Source organism: Gasterosteus aculeatus, chromosome 4, assembly GCF_964276395.1.
Source record: "Gasterosteus aculeatus chromosome 4, fGasAcu3.hap1.1, whole genome shotgun sequence".
NCBI classification, from domain to species: Eukaryota; Metazoa; Chordata; class Actinopteri; order Perciformes; family Gasterosteidae; genus Gasterosteus; species Gasterosteus aculeatus.
This window is the reverse complement of record NC_135691.1, coordinates 35803680-35818165: the sequence shown is the minus strand read 5'-3', so window position 1 is coordinate 35818165 and position 14486 is coordinate 35803680. Positions and strand designations below refer to the sequence as shown.

The window sequence follows — 14486 nt, the reverse complement described above, 5'->3', positions numbered from 1 at the left end:
TGCGGTCCAGAGTGAATCTACAGGTCTGTGACGTGTTCCTGTCGGTCCGTCGCTCTCCACAAACAAATCAATAACTTGTTTTGGATTTATTCTGGTTATAAACAATTAAAAAGACAAAAACATCTTTAGGATTTTGTTGGTTTCAAACATTCAGGTTTTTTAGAATCATTTCAACACTTTTAAGAAGAATAAAGATGTTAGAGCTCGTTCTCATGTTTCCTGAACACGAGAACACGATTACCAGAAGTGGTTTATTGCAAAAAAACATTGTTATAATCATGAGTTTTTAACATTTATAACAATAACCGGCTCTTTTTATTCAGAAAGACAGACTTGAATTTGATTTAGTAATTTATCCCTGTAATAAATTACATATTTCAGTAAATTTAATACATTCTAAAAAGGCCCTAAAATGAAAGAAATTATTTTATAACAGAAAATAAAGTGTCTTTGAGACAGCAGACGTTTCCATGTAGTGAATGAATGTGCACAAAGATTGTCAGATTCACGCTGGTGTTCTTTTACATTTTGACGAAGACTTGACGAAACAAAGTCGTCTTCAAAAAAATATATTCCGTCTTTACTAGAAACAAAAACACGGCAGCCGATTAACCAAAAAACACAAAAACAGCTGATATCTGGTCCAAATATCTGCCTCCACTCGGGTTCATTCTGGCACAGATGCTAAAAACCTGCATTCCGTTTATTTTCGATCTGAGATTGTCGCCGAACATTTGGAGCGAAACTTTGTAGAAAAATATAACGAGTTGATATAAAAAAAAGACGGAATGAAAAGTACTGCGAGAGTTCAATGTCGATTTACAACAATCTCTTATATAGCTTATAAATACGATATCTACACAATATGTGGTACAAAAATACTATATAAAGCATTTAGTGGGCACTGGGTCTCTGAAGGAACAAGGGGTCATGAAGGTCATAGGGCACGAGGGAGGGAAAATCAACGAGAAGCAACGTTTTGGTATCTTTAGAGTCATGTGACACGTGACCGTTGGAGTACGGAGGCCCAGGAGGTACAAGAGGGAGTTTCAATAGCAAAAAACAGAAAGTACCAAAAGAGGCCGATTGTCTTCCATGGAAGCTGAAAGGAGACGCCGTCGATGACTTGGACTCTAAATGATGAGCATTTAGAAAGCGTCCATACATCAGGGCCTCCCCCTGCAGCTGGTTAATAAATAAGTCTTATTGCTTCATGACTGATCACATGACTCACATCAGTGAGGAGGTAAAAGGTAAATCAAAGTATCGCGAGGTCACATGGGCCTTTTCTCCAGTTGACATGGTAACTACAGACACCGCTGGGCCTCCTGCTGATGTTTTTCATATTTGGCATCAGATAAGTTAAGACGTCCCGCCGTGAGCTTTTAGTCCTTCAGCCTCTTTCTTCTGGTTTAAGGCAACTTATAGCTGTGATGATTTTAATAAAACCTTTTGTTAAAAACTGTACAAATGTCTCAATACAAACCTCTATGTGATCATCAGTAAACACTGTATAGAAAATATATAAATATGCTTTTCTCTTTTTCAATGTACAAATGTCCTCCTGTTTGTTTCCTCGTTGCCGCGCTCCCGTCTTTAACCTCATATATGGACAATTGCTATTTACAGTGAGGGGGGCTCACGAGGAGTCCGTGCAGGGCGAGGGGGGGGGCGGGTAGAGGTGGTGCGAGTAGCTGCGCTCGGTGTACGGCGACGGAGGGCAGCTCTCACAGTTCTCCTCCGCTGACAGGTACTGGCTGCGGGGGGTCGGCGGGGGGGGGAACGGCTCCGAGTCGTAGTTCAGGTCGCTGGCGTAACCCTTAGCAATGCCGGCCGACCTCAGCGGCGCCCGGCGGCCCGGAGTGTAGTCGCTGTCACACACGTCCGTGCTGCACGGGGTGGTGGGGGGGGCGAAGTGACGGTAGGTGTAGGGCTGGTAGCTGGACAGGAGAAAACACCACAGAGTAAGAAACCCCCAAAACGCGACATAACGAGACGTAACGAGACGTAACGAGACGTAACGAGACGTAACGAGACGTAACGAGACGTAACGAGACGTAACGAGACGTAACGAGACGTAACGCGACGTAACGCGACGTAACGAGACGTAACGAGACGTAACGAGACGTAACGAGACGTAACGAGACGTAACGAGACGTAACGAGACGTAACGAGACGTAAAGTGAGAGACACCTGTAGGACCGGTGAGTTGAGGGACTGTTGGAGGAGTAACCGAACTCCATGGTGTACTGAGAGCGGACAGTAGCAGGAGACGGAGGAGGATTCAGGATCTGGAAGAAGAAATGAAAGAGCATTAAACACATGAAGCGAAGGATGTGCGTCGTCTCCCCGGGGGTCGATGCTGAGGCCTCACCGGGGGGAAGTAGGCTCCCTTGGTGCTGGACGAGCTGCTGGACGAAGCTCCGGTCACGTGGGCGCGGTCGTAGGGCGGCCCGCTGCTCCCGCCCATAATGCTGAGGGAGCCAATCACGGACTTCCCCCTGGACATCCCTGCTGGGTGGAACAAAACAAGGCGTCATCGTGGCGCTCGCTCAGTGTCTCAAGCCTAAGTGCGGCGTGGCGTCCCACCTGGCAGCGAGCTGGACAGCGAGGCGGGGTGCGGCACGTAGCCCAGCGGCACCGAGGACGGCCCGTGCACCACAAAGTCATTGGTGACCGTCTCGCCGTCGTCCTTCATCTGTGGACAGAGGACGCGCTGGCACGCAAAGTACACGGCGCCTACCACGAACAGCGCCATGACCACTCCCACGATGGAGCCGATGGTGTTGTTGGAGGGAGGGGGGGGCTCCTCGGTGGGGTCTGACAACCACAGAAGAGACGTGTCATGAGGTTTGTCAAATATTACGATATAATATAGCTCATTGCTCATTATAAATCAATGTTATTAGAATAAAACATTTGTAAACAATCATTATACATTTGAACAAAATTAGTAGTAAATAAAGCAGCAGAAATCATTAAATGAAACCTTGTGATTTAGTTCAATAACCATCTAACTGATCGTTACCACAATAAGACTTTAGATAACGCTGTAACAATGTGGCTCCTCTAACTGATGATACATAACACGCATACATAGTAGTACTATAGTATCATAAACATTAAACTACTTTTATTACTATCTTTAAAAACAATTCAAAGGCAGCAGTCTTATATCTTTTCATAGCTGAACACTATTTTTATTGACAGTAAGTTTAGACTAAATGTTTTCTATTCCTTAAGCTTGAATCCTCGACGTGTATAAACACATCTGGTTATTTCTGGTCTTATTATTTAACTCACAGCAGCCGATCTCGTCAGAGTTGTCGGCACAGTCGGTGTTGTGGTCGCACTTCTTGTGCTTCCCGATGCACTGACCGCTGGAGCAGGAGAACTGGTCCGGAGGACAGCGCACTGGGGACGACACGTACAGCGTTATCAGACGCCACGGCCAGACTTACATCTTCACAACGGTCCTTGAACACAACATTTGTGACAAATAAGTCAGAAAAAAAATAGTTGAAATTGCTACTTAATAAAAACATTTAATCCTCCGATTCTATAAAAAACATCATTATGAACTTATCGTGGATTCATCTGAGATCAGCAGACGAGTTTAAGGAGGAGGGTGGACATATGTACACGGTCTAATAATAGACTTTATTTTCCATTATTTTTGTCTAATAAATGGTTAAAATGCCTTTTTAATGATTGTGTTAACATCATTAATAATGTGTGTATTACTACGTTATTATATTGTCGTTATGTTATATCAGGAAATGCTGTGAAAATAGCGATAATATTGTTTATTGCAAATAATCGCACAACACAAATTTGATATTGTGACAGATCTATATATAGATCCGGTTATGAATACACGTATGTGGCACACGCGTCTCAGAGGACCCGTCCCACCTTCACACTTGCTCTCGTCGGACCGGTCCTGGCAGTTGACCTCCCCGTTGCAGCGCAGGCGGAGGTCAACGCACTGCCGGCTGTCGCACTGGAACTCGTCCTCGGAGCAGACGGGACAGTCCTCCTCGTCGCTGCCGTCGTCACACTCGGGGTAGCCGTCGCACCTCCAGGCCTGCGGGATGCAGTCCACCTCGCCGGAGGTGCAGGAGAACTGCTCCGGGGAGCAGGTGGGCGGCTCTGCAGACGGGCGGAGACAGGGAGCGGTTCAGAAGGGGGCGGGGTCAACGAGGCTGTGCGAGAGGAAGGGGGCGGAGCTTGTGTCTCACCTCCACAGGACAGCTCGTTCTGCAGCAGCACCAGGTGGACGGGACACGAGCAGCGGGTGGTCCCGTCTCCCTTCACGATGCAGATGTGGGAGCAGCCGCCGTTGTCCCACGTACACGGGTGTTTACCTGCAGGGACGGAGAGGACAGGTGAGACGGAGACAGCGCAGGTTTACGGTCCTCATCGTCCTTCGGGTGCGGGTCTATGACATCCGTAAGGTCCTTCACGTGTCCACCCTCCACGCACCGTACTCCCTCATGTCCAGCTCGTGCACGGCGTGGATGTCGCTCAGGTAGGCGATGCGGGCCTGGATCTTGGTGCGCCCCTCCCTGGTGGTCTTGTCGATGCGTTCGATCATCTGCTGCTGCTTGTCGATCCAGTAGAGATGCTCCCCGAACACCGTCAGGCCCACCGGCTGCAGGATGTTGGAGTCGGCGATCACGATCCGATTGGCTCCTGGAGGAGAAAACAAAAGGTTGTAGGGACAAAGGATCCGGATCAGAGGCAACAAAAACGGGTGAGAAACTGAGGGGTGAGGAAGGGGGAGGGGGCAGTGATGTACCAGTCAGATACACAGAGACAATAAACACAAAGACATGGTGCTCATGGTATTGGTGCCAGGCGGTTATCTGGTCTGGGGGAGGGGGGGAGGGGGGAGGTCCCACAGATGCTTCACATTCCTGCGTGGAGCTCTGAGAATCTAAGGAATGTTCTGGCATCCGAAACAAAACTAAGTGTCTTCAGTCTGCTGCTCACGCTGCACACAGGTTGACAGCGGGACGGACAGACAGAGGAGAGAGAGAGAGACAGACGGGTAGAGAGACAGACAGAGGAGGAGACAGAGAGACAGACAGAGGAGGAGACAGAGAGACAGACGGGTAGAGAGACAGAGAGACAGACGGGTAGAGAGACAGAGAGACAGACGGGTAGAGAGACAGAGGGACAGACGGGTAGAGAGACAGAGGGACAGACGGGTAGAGAGACAGAGGGACACATCTGGCCCACAAACAAATAATAATAATAAATAATGAAACTGGTTGACGCTTTTTGTCCGGATGAGACAAAAGAGTAAATCAGCCGGTCGGTGGATGATGTCATCTGTGGACAGGGTCGCTATTTGTGCTAAGCTAAGCTAAGATAAGCTAAGCTAAGCGTCATCCGTCCGACGAGCAGAGAGGGAGGATGAATCTGAATGTGGAGGTACGATGTGGATCAGAACCCCCGACTCACCGGAGAGGTCGCTGCTCTCGATGCGCCGCAGGTCCGAGTCCACCCAGAAGAGCCTCCCCACCTCGTTGTCCACGGCCAGCGCCACGGGCTTCCCCAGGCCGCTGAAGAACAGGACCTCTCGCTCCGTCCCGTCCAGGGCCGCCCGCTCGATCTTGGGGGAGCGATCCAGCAGGTTGGTGAAGTACATGTACCTGGGGGGGGGGGGGGGATTAGGTCTCCTCACACAGACTCAAGACGAGGACACTAAGGACAGCAATGTGAGGACACTGACCCTCTCTCGGGGTTGACCACGATGGCCCTGGGCTTGTCCTGCTCCCCTCTCAGCACCACGCCCACCCGGCCCCCGTCGGTCCGGGTCACGTTGATGACGTTGGTGACCTCGCTGGTCCAGTAGATGAAGCGGCTGTAGATGTCGATGCTCAGGTCGTACAGCTGGAGGCCCGGGCCGGGTCCCGGGGCGGCGCTGGAGACCACCGTGCTGCTCTGAGGAGACGAGACCAGAGACACGGGGTGAGAGACGGGCTCCCGGACACCACCAAAAACATCTGGCCCCCCCGGGTTCCTCACCTGGTTGCCGTCCTCCAGGGCGCGGCGGATGACGCCCTGCTTGGAGTCGATCCAGTACAGGTGTTTGTCCAGCGGGTCGTAGTCGATGGCGCGGACGTTCCTCAGGCTGTGGATGGGCAGGATGATGTCGGGACTCTGCTGCTCGTCCATCACCATGCGGTTGATGGCCGTCTTCTGGCTGAACAGCAGGAAGGAGGTGGGAGCTGGGGAGGGGACAGAGGGCGGGGTTAGAGGAGCCGATGGCAGGAGGGGACACGGAGGACAGGTCCCGGCGTCCTCACCGCTGCACGTCTTGTTGTCGTAGTTGAGGGAGAAGTGGGCGGGGCATCCGCAGACGAAGCCGCTGACGGGCACGGCGAGGCAGAGGTGGGAGCAGTGGCCGTTGGTGGAGGCGCAGGCGTTCCAGCCCCCCTGCCGGGAGGAGTGGAACACCAGGATGTCCATGACGTAGTCCAGGTGGCCCTGGATCACGGTGCGGTTCTGCCCGCTGGTCTTGTTGGCGCGCTCGATGCTGCGCTGGCTCCAGTCCGTCCAGTAGATGTAGTCCTGGTACTGGGTGAGTCCGAAGGGGTGGGGCAGGTCGTCGGCTATGACCTCGCGGTCCTGACCTGGAGTCATCACAGAAACATAGAATATGTTCATCACCAACGTGGCGGTTCTGTAGTCGCCCCCCGTGGCCCCCGGCGGCGCTCACCCAGCATGTTGGACGACTCGATGAGCGTGGTGTCCAGGTCGGTCCAGTAGAGGCGCCGCTCGGCGTAGTCGATGGTGAGCCCGTTGGCCCGGCCCACGTCGGCCACCAGGGTGATGCGGCCCGTCCCGTCCATGGCGGCCCGGTCGATCTTGGGCTTCCCCCCCCACTCGGTCCAGTACATGTACCTGTGGACAGCGGGTCAGAAGGTCGAGATTAAAGATCTAAAAGAACTTAAAGAAACTAATATTCTTAGATTAAGGGATGAAACCACGGATTTAAACTTCCTGCTCGGATTCTGGTTTTGGGTTCTCACCCCTCAGCCGGGTCCAGAGCCAGCGCTCGCGGACTGTCCAGATCCTTCCAGACCAGGACCTGCCGGTGCTGCCCGTCCAGCTTGGCCACCTCGATGCGGTTGGTACCGGTGTCGGCCCAGTACAGGTTCTTCCCCAGCCAGTCCACGGCCATCCCCTCCGGGTAGTCCAGGCCGAACTCCACCACGTGCTCCAGGGCGCTGCCGTTCATGAAGGCCCGGCTGATGGTCTGCAAGGCGGCGCGCAGGGTTCAGCGCCACACGCAGACAAAGAGTGAAGGTGAATAGAGCAGCCGCCCTACCTTCAGGGTGATGTCTGTCCAGTAGATCCGGTTGTCGGTGACGTCGAAGTCCAGCGCCGAGGCCTCCTTGACGCCGGTGAGCGGGATGGCCACGTTGTTGTTGTTGGTCTCCAGGGAGATGCGGCGGATGTCGGTGTGGCGGGAGAAGAGCAGGAAGGCCTCGGGCACGATGCAGGTGCGCATGTCGGCGATGAGCTCCAGGCCGATGGGGCAGCCGCACTGCACGGCCTGCGGCTTGTACAGGCACAGGTGGCTGCAGCCGCCGTTGCTCTCTGCACACGGGTTGGTACCTGCAGAGGGGCGGGGCCACAGGTGAGTCCCAACCAGCTGTCTGTTTGACCTCTTAACCTCCGATTACAGCCTCGATGCTAAGCTAAAATAGCTGCCTGAAGTCTGAACTAAGTGAGCTTTGTCTGTTTTCCCATCATTCCAGTGTTTGTTTCCGGGTTATTGCGCCATGCTACGCTAACCATGTTCAGCCTAACGCTCGGCGCGGGACCCACCTGAGGACTCGTGCACGTGGGTGGCCTTGAGGCCCATGAGGTCGGGCAGCTGGTCGATGATGACCTCCCTCTCGGCCGTGCGCTTGTGGACGCGCTCGATGCTGCGGCGCTGCCAGTCCGTCCAGTAGATGAAGTCTCCCAGCAGACTGAAGCCAAAGATGTGGGGAAGCATGTCCTCCACCAGCACCCGCCGACCCGTCCCGTCCATGTCCATCACCTGACAGACAAAGGGGACACACGCTGAGCATCCGTGACCCGACAGCACACGGAACACAAAGAGACGTTGAAAAGGATCAAAGTAAGAGAAGCGTTTCTGCACTGGTTCTGGTCTATTCTAAACAGACCCGACCACAGCTGGAGGGCCGCCCCCAATGGGAACCAGATGTGAGATCCCACTGCAGAAACAGGAGGAGGCCCGTTCCCCACCGTGCGAGACCAGAACCACCACCACCTCGAGGCTCCGGAGAGGCGGTCAGAAATAGAAATAGAAACAAAGACTACAGAGAGACGCATGAGGACAGAAACACAGAAGACGAAGACAGAACTGCAGCCGCCTTTAACAGAACATATTCTACAGCTGCAGGTCGGATTAGAACATGAAACCACAACCAGCCCCGACAGGAAATGAGCCCCACCTCGATCTTGTCGGTCTTGGCGTCCCCCCAGTACAGCTTGCGTTCCTCGTAGTCGAGGGCGAGTCCATTGGGCCAACCCAGAGACGTGTTGACCATCACCAGGCGCTCCGTCCCGTCCAGGTTGGCCCGCTCAATCTTAGGCACCTCCCCCCAGTCGGTCCAGTACATGTAGCTGTGGACCCAGACAGGAAGTAGCGTGTTAGCGTTACTGTTAATAGGAGCACAAGCAGGACGTAGCTAATCAACATCAACGTGCTGGGAGAACCGCGGGATCGGGACTCGTTGAGGACTCACCCGGCCACGGGGTCCAGCACGATGGCCCTGGGCTCGTCGAGGTCTTCGGAGATCAGGATCTTCCTCATGGTCCCGTTGAGCCGGGTCACCTCGATGCGGTCCGTGCCGGTGTCGGTCCAGTACAGGTTCCGGGCAATCCAGTCCACGGCGATGCCGTCCGGGTGGTTGACCTGGGACGTGACCAAAAACTGGGCGTCGGCGCCATCCAGCCGCGAGCGGCGGATGGCCTTCACCTCGTCGTCCGTCCAGTAGACGTAGCCCTCCACCGGGTCGTAGTCCACCGCGATGGCGTGCCGGATGTCCTCCACCTGCAGGACCACGTCGGTGAAGTCCGGCGTGTCCAGAGAGATGTGCCGCAGGTCGGTCCTCCGGGCCAGCAGCAGCATCCGGGTCGCACCTGAGGGGCGAGGTCAGAGGTCACCACACGGTTTTATGATGAAATAAACTGACATTAATATTCAGTCAACATATGCAAATGAGCATGAACGCTTAAAAAAAAAAAAAGAGCGGTAACGTTAGCTGTTAGCCGTTAGCCGCCGGCACAGTGCAGCTAATAACCAGCTAACCTGGCAGCTGATCTAGTTCCACATGTGAAGTATGTACATGTCATATATGTCGTATATGTAGACACATACATGTCGTATATGTAGACACATACAAGTCATGTATGTAGACACATACAAGTCATGTATGTAGACACATACATGTCGTATATGTAGACACATACATGTCGTATATGTAGACACATACAAGTCATATATGTAGACACATACAAGTCATGTATGTAGACACATACATGTCGTATATGTAGACACATACATGTCGTATATGTAGACACATACAAGTCATATATGTAGACACATACAAGTCATGTATGTAGACACATACAAGTCATGTATTGCCACGTATGTTACACGGAGGAGTTGTCGTGGTGACACTATACAACATAAAGCCCTGGAGGTTTCTTGTTCTTGTTGCGTGTGTATATGTGGCACGTATGTCCTCACCGTCTCTGCAGGTCTTCCCGTCCTCCAGCAGCTGGACTCCGGTGGGACAAGCACACAGATAGAAGGGCTTCATCGGGGACAGGAGACAGAGGTGGGAACATCCTCCATTGTTCACCGAGCAGTGGCTGCTCACCACTGTGGGGGGAGAGGAGGTCAGGAACTTACTGCTGTGGGCGGAGGGAGGAGGTCAGCCCTAACTCACCCGTGGCCTGTCTCTTGGCGCTGAAGACGTGGATGTCCATGGGGGACAGGATGTGGGAGTGAACCACGCGCTGCTCGTCCCCGGTCTGCTTCCTGCAGGAGTGGATGGAGTGGGTGCTCCAGTCGGTCCAGAAGAGGGTGTCCTCGTAGAGGGTGAGGGCGAAGGGGTGGGGCAGCTCCCCCTTGACCACGGACTCCCTGGAGGAGCCGTCCAGGTCGGCCCGGTGGATGAAGTTGTGCTTGGCGTCGGCCCAGTAGAGCTTCCCCGGCCCGTAGTCCAGCGTCAGGCCGTTGGGCCAGTAGATCTCCTGGTCCACGATCACCGAGCGGTTGGTCCCGTCCATCCCCGCCCGCTCGATCTTAGGGACCTCGCCCCAGTCCGTCCAGTACATGTACCTGTGTGTCAGAGGGGGCGGGGCTTAATGAGCTCTGTGTTTGCTACCTGAACGTGTCCTGCTCTGCCCTCCAGCATCTCAGACACGGGTTTTTAACAGCGGTCCTTTTTGGGGTCTTATGTACTACCGCCACATACCAGGCTGCCGTCAGACTCCTTCTAAATCCCGTGGTGTGGATTTAGGGCCGGACTGCACGGCCCCACCACCATGTAATTAAGTCCTGCACCTGTATGCAAACAGCACCCTCACAAGAAAAGACTCTTTATATATAAATGCTTTCAGCTGCACATGTTCAGTATTTGACTGATGAAATATTAACGTCGTCTCCGCGGTGCGTCCCCAATTTATTGTCTTCTGATCTCAGACTCAATGATCACGTTACACACCACAGCCAAGGAGCGCAGAATGGATTCATTTATTTAACAGAATTCGGCTTAAATAATGTAAAAATAATAAAAACAAGTGATGAAATATCACTTTTTAAAGATTGGACTTAGTTACTTCTCTTTTCTACATTTAAATCTTTGGGTTTGAAGTAACAACGTCTCTTATCGAGTTAATTTGTATTTAACACTAATTTGACATTATATAATATATATTGGGGCTGTTTCCTAAAGTTCTGTGTGACGCTGGTTCTGTGTGACGCTGGTTCTGTGTGGTTCTGTGTGACGCTGGTTCTGTGTGGTTCTGTGTGACGGTGGTTCTGTGTGACGCTGGTTCTGTGTGATGCTGGTTCTGTGTGATGCTGGTTCTGTGTGACGCTGGTTCTGTGTGGTTCTGTGTGACGGTGGTTCTGTGTGACGGTGGTTCTGTGTGACGGTGGTTCTGTGAATGAACGTCACCAACATTTAAGTTGATCTGTCCATTTTGCTTGTGGAAAAGGGGGCGGAGCTTATGAGCGACACCGACACGTGAAGAGAAGCAGTGAACCCAACTACGCTAACTAAGCTAACTAACCCAACTAAGCTAACTAACCCAACTAAGCTAACTACGCTAACATCTCACCCAAACAACAACCACCCGGCCGTCTTTAACCTGAACCACTGTCGGTTCCTCCGGACTGCTCCTCCGCCCCTTTGGGCGGGCGAAGCCCCGGTAAACGTGCCGGGAGCCGCGGCGCCTTTCAGCCGGACACATTGTCTGGAACCCGACCGCATCGCACCAAACCCGATGCTCCGCCGCTCCGTGTCCCTCACACTTGTTATTTGTTGTTTTAATCAGGATATTTTTTCACACTCAGATTCTAATGTCGAACTATTCTGACAAATACGTTATTTGAAATAGCGTACTTTATTACTATGCTATTATATTGTCATTATGGGGTCAGTGGCATGAAATGGTCTGAACATTGCAATAATATCGCAATAAATGTGCAATAATCGCACAACAAAGATGTGATACGGTGACAGCCTTAATCATGAATAAAAGTTTACCTTCTAAAGACTAAATCTTATAAATGAACGAGTAATGACTTTAGAAAGCGTGTATTTTAGACGCTGTTTAATTGTATTCTAAACAAATGATCACATGTGATGGTGTTGGAGGTGGAACATGTTGAACTACGACTCGTCCTCGTGCACTTTGCTCTCAACTCTCCATCATTTGACGTGTTTCAAGGGCCAACAGTGTCCCACATTTAGCAGGACGATTTCAAACCACTGTCTTTTAGGGACACGGTGGTGGTCCTCTGCAGGTAGATGTTGAGCTGGAAGTAGCCTAGCAGCTAGCTTAGCATAGCAGTTACAGGCGAGGAGTCACTCCTCTGATCACGGTTGGCCACCAACCATCAAGTTTCTTTACTTCAAAATAAAAGCCCGAGGATGCCGCATAAATAACCAGTGATCCAGTGTGAAAGATTCCCACTGATCTTCGACCAGCCCAAAGAGACCTAGAACCTTGACCCCCTGAACCAGGACCTGCCCCAGGAGACCACCCCTCTCAGACTCACCCTCGTTCCGGATCCAGAGCGATGGCCCTCGGCTGGTCCAGCTCCTGCCAGAACAAAACCTTCCTCGAGGAGCCGTCCAGCTCGGCCACCTCGATCCGATTGGTCTCCGAGTCCGTCCAGTAGAGCTTACTCCCCAACCAATCACAGGCCAATCCGTCAGGGGAGGCCAGACCGGGGACCACGGTCTGGACGGCGCTGGCCCCTGACTGGTTAAAGACGGTGCGTTTGATGGCCTCCTCGCTGACGTCGCTCCAGTAGATGAGGCCCTGGGAGTAGACGTAGTCCACGGCGGCGGCGTCCTCCAGCCCGCCCACCACCACTGTAGCGTTGGTCTTCTCGTGTGCCGCGTCCACGAGCCGAAGGTCCCGTCGGTTCGCATAGAGCAGCAGCGGCACGCCTGAAAGAGGTAAACATACAAACATAAAGTACACAACAATCCACCGTCCTACATTACAAGTCCTCCAAAGCGACTCGTTGCATTTAACCCGTCCACACAGTGCGGGCAGTGTCTCGCTCGGGGACACACAACAGGGGACATGGAACAGCTGGAACAATCCACATTTGAGCTGGGGAACCAAAACGAGCAGAGCTTCTGAGTTCTTCTTCTCTGACGGTGATGAAGAGGAGGAGGAAGAGGAGCTCGGCTGATCCAGACCACCAACTCACGTGGGAGGCCTGAGGACGGGGCTGGACTCTGAGAGGACCTCAGAACCCCGGAGGGACCAGGTCCTCTCAGAGACCAGGAGGTCCAGACCAAATGGACCCTCTTTTTAACAACGGGCTTTGTAAATAACAGACAAGCTTCAGCAGGTTGATAATCAAAGGTTGTGGATCATTTCCTATTTATGGTCATTTTTATAGTTTGTATAAAGCTTTTAACTTTGTGTTTTTATTTACAATATTAAGAGAATTTTAAAAATGCTTTATATTGTTGCTCGTTTTCATTTACATGCAAAGACTATTTTTTCTCGTGGTCACTCAGTTATAAAAGGAGATATTAAAGATGTTATTTTTAGATGAATTGTGTTGGTAACGTTCAAGTGAAAAAACACAAGTCCTAAAAAATGGAGAAATAATAATATAAATATGCAGAATAAATCTTGTAACAAATACTAACATCACGTTACACTTCAGTACATCTAAATCTATTAAGTTTGTATTAATCACAATAACAATAATTCTATTAACGACAATAACAGTATTGCTGTGGAGAAATGACCTCAGTTAGCTTGTTAGCATAACACCAGGACATGTGAACTATGTGCGCAGATGGATACATGTAATTAGAGGGTTTAAACACCATGAAGAGCTCTGTTATTACTGACTAGCGTTTATCGAACTAAGCGCTGGCGTAGTATTTGTTGTGCTAGCTGCTGCTAGCTGTGCTAATCCAAGTTACTCACACAGCGGCTAGCATGCTAACTGCGAGAGAACCGCGCGTAACGTGCGGGTCACCGGTCACCGGCTGCGTGGACGGTTTACCGGGGATCGCACGCGTGTTAACCGAAGCGAGCTGGCGTTTGTTCCGGCTCCTCCAGGCTGACCAGCACGCATAGCATGCGGGCTAACAGCTAGCTCCGACCCCCGGAGAGGGCCCCGGATCCCCGGACTCAGCTGCACTCACACGCCGCGTTCAGAGACACTTCTCCCGGCGGTTAATCGACACACAAACTGGAACCACAGCGCAAATAAGCAACCGAAGCGGGAGGAGACTCACCTCGTACGAGCAAACAAAAACTACACAACAACAGGCTCCGCAGCGCGACACCCATCTTTCTCCCGGTTGTGGGCCCAGCCGCCGCGGCCCCTTCAGCGGGTCGCTCCCATCGCTGCCGCGGGATCCAAACACGCGGACTTCCGCTGAATAATCGGCTCGTTGTCGAACCCGCGAAACGCGTTAAAACGTCCCCGCGTCCATCGCGGCTGTTCCCCGGAATGCGTCCGACCAACTCTCGGTGCCTCACATTGTCCTGCCGGAGATCCGTCGTCTCCTTCCGCTGTGAGGAAGCCGCCGCCCCCCCTCTCCTCCTCCAGCAGCTCCTATTGTTGTTCCCATGTCACGCTCCGCAGCGAGGCCGATGGTACACAAAGTACACCAAGTACACGAGAATACACCGCTCACACCGGGGAAAGTACATCAGAATACACGTTACATCACACG

The 14486-nt window shown here is 52.2% G+C and overlaps 1 protein-coding gene across 2 annotated transcripts; it reads right to left on the bottom strand.

The window, feature by feature from the left end:
- Positions 1-73: 73 nt before the first annotated feature.
- On the bottom strand, positions 74-14419 carry lrp6 (low density lipoprotein receptor-related protein 6). Of its 2 annotated transcripts, none has more exons than XM_040174185.2 (22): positions 14043-14419; positions 12326-12722; positions 9984-10378; positions 9782-9916; positions 8775-9171; positions 8481-8652; positions 7846-8062; positions 7343-7632; positions 7044-7270; positions 6731-6915; positions 6318-6644; positions 6037-6239; positions 5741-5952; positions 5470-5660; positions 4486-4695; positions 4242-4367; positions 3916-4152; positions 3304-3414; positions 2590-2820; positions 2375-2514; positions 2194-2291; positions 74-1940 (listed from the first exon to the last, which is right to left on the bottom strand). In XM_040174185.2, exons 1-22 carry the CDS (start codon positions 14095-14097, stop codon positions 1640-1642), a joined length of 4857 nt encoding a protein of 1618 aa, XP_040030119.2. In that variant the 5' UTR covers positions 14098-14419; the 3' UTR covers positions 74-1639. The 2 variants fall into 2 exon arrangements, with proteins under 2 accessions (XP_040030119.2, XP_040030120.2); XM_040174186.2 differs by having other exon boundaries at positions 2375-2511.
- Positions 14420-14486: the final 67 nt, after the last annotated feature.

What these genes read in the sequence shown, in the direction of transcription:
- lrp6 (XM_040174185.2), bottom strand. Translation starts at nt 14,097, where the DNA reads ATGGGTGTCGCGCTGCGGAGCCTGTTGTTGTGTAGTTTTTGTTTGCTC. An exon ending in CCCTGGAGGACGGCAACCAG is followed by an intron (nt 5,953 to 6,036) that starts GTGAGGAACCCG and finishes TCGTCTCCTCAG; the next exon opens with AGCAGCACGGTGGTCTCCAG. An exon ending in GCTGGACATGAGGGAGTACG is followed by an intron (nt 4,368 to 4,485) that starts GTGCGTGGAGGG and finishes CCGTCCCTGCAG; the next exon opens with GTAAACACCCGTGTACGTGG.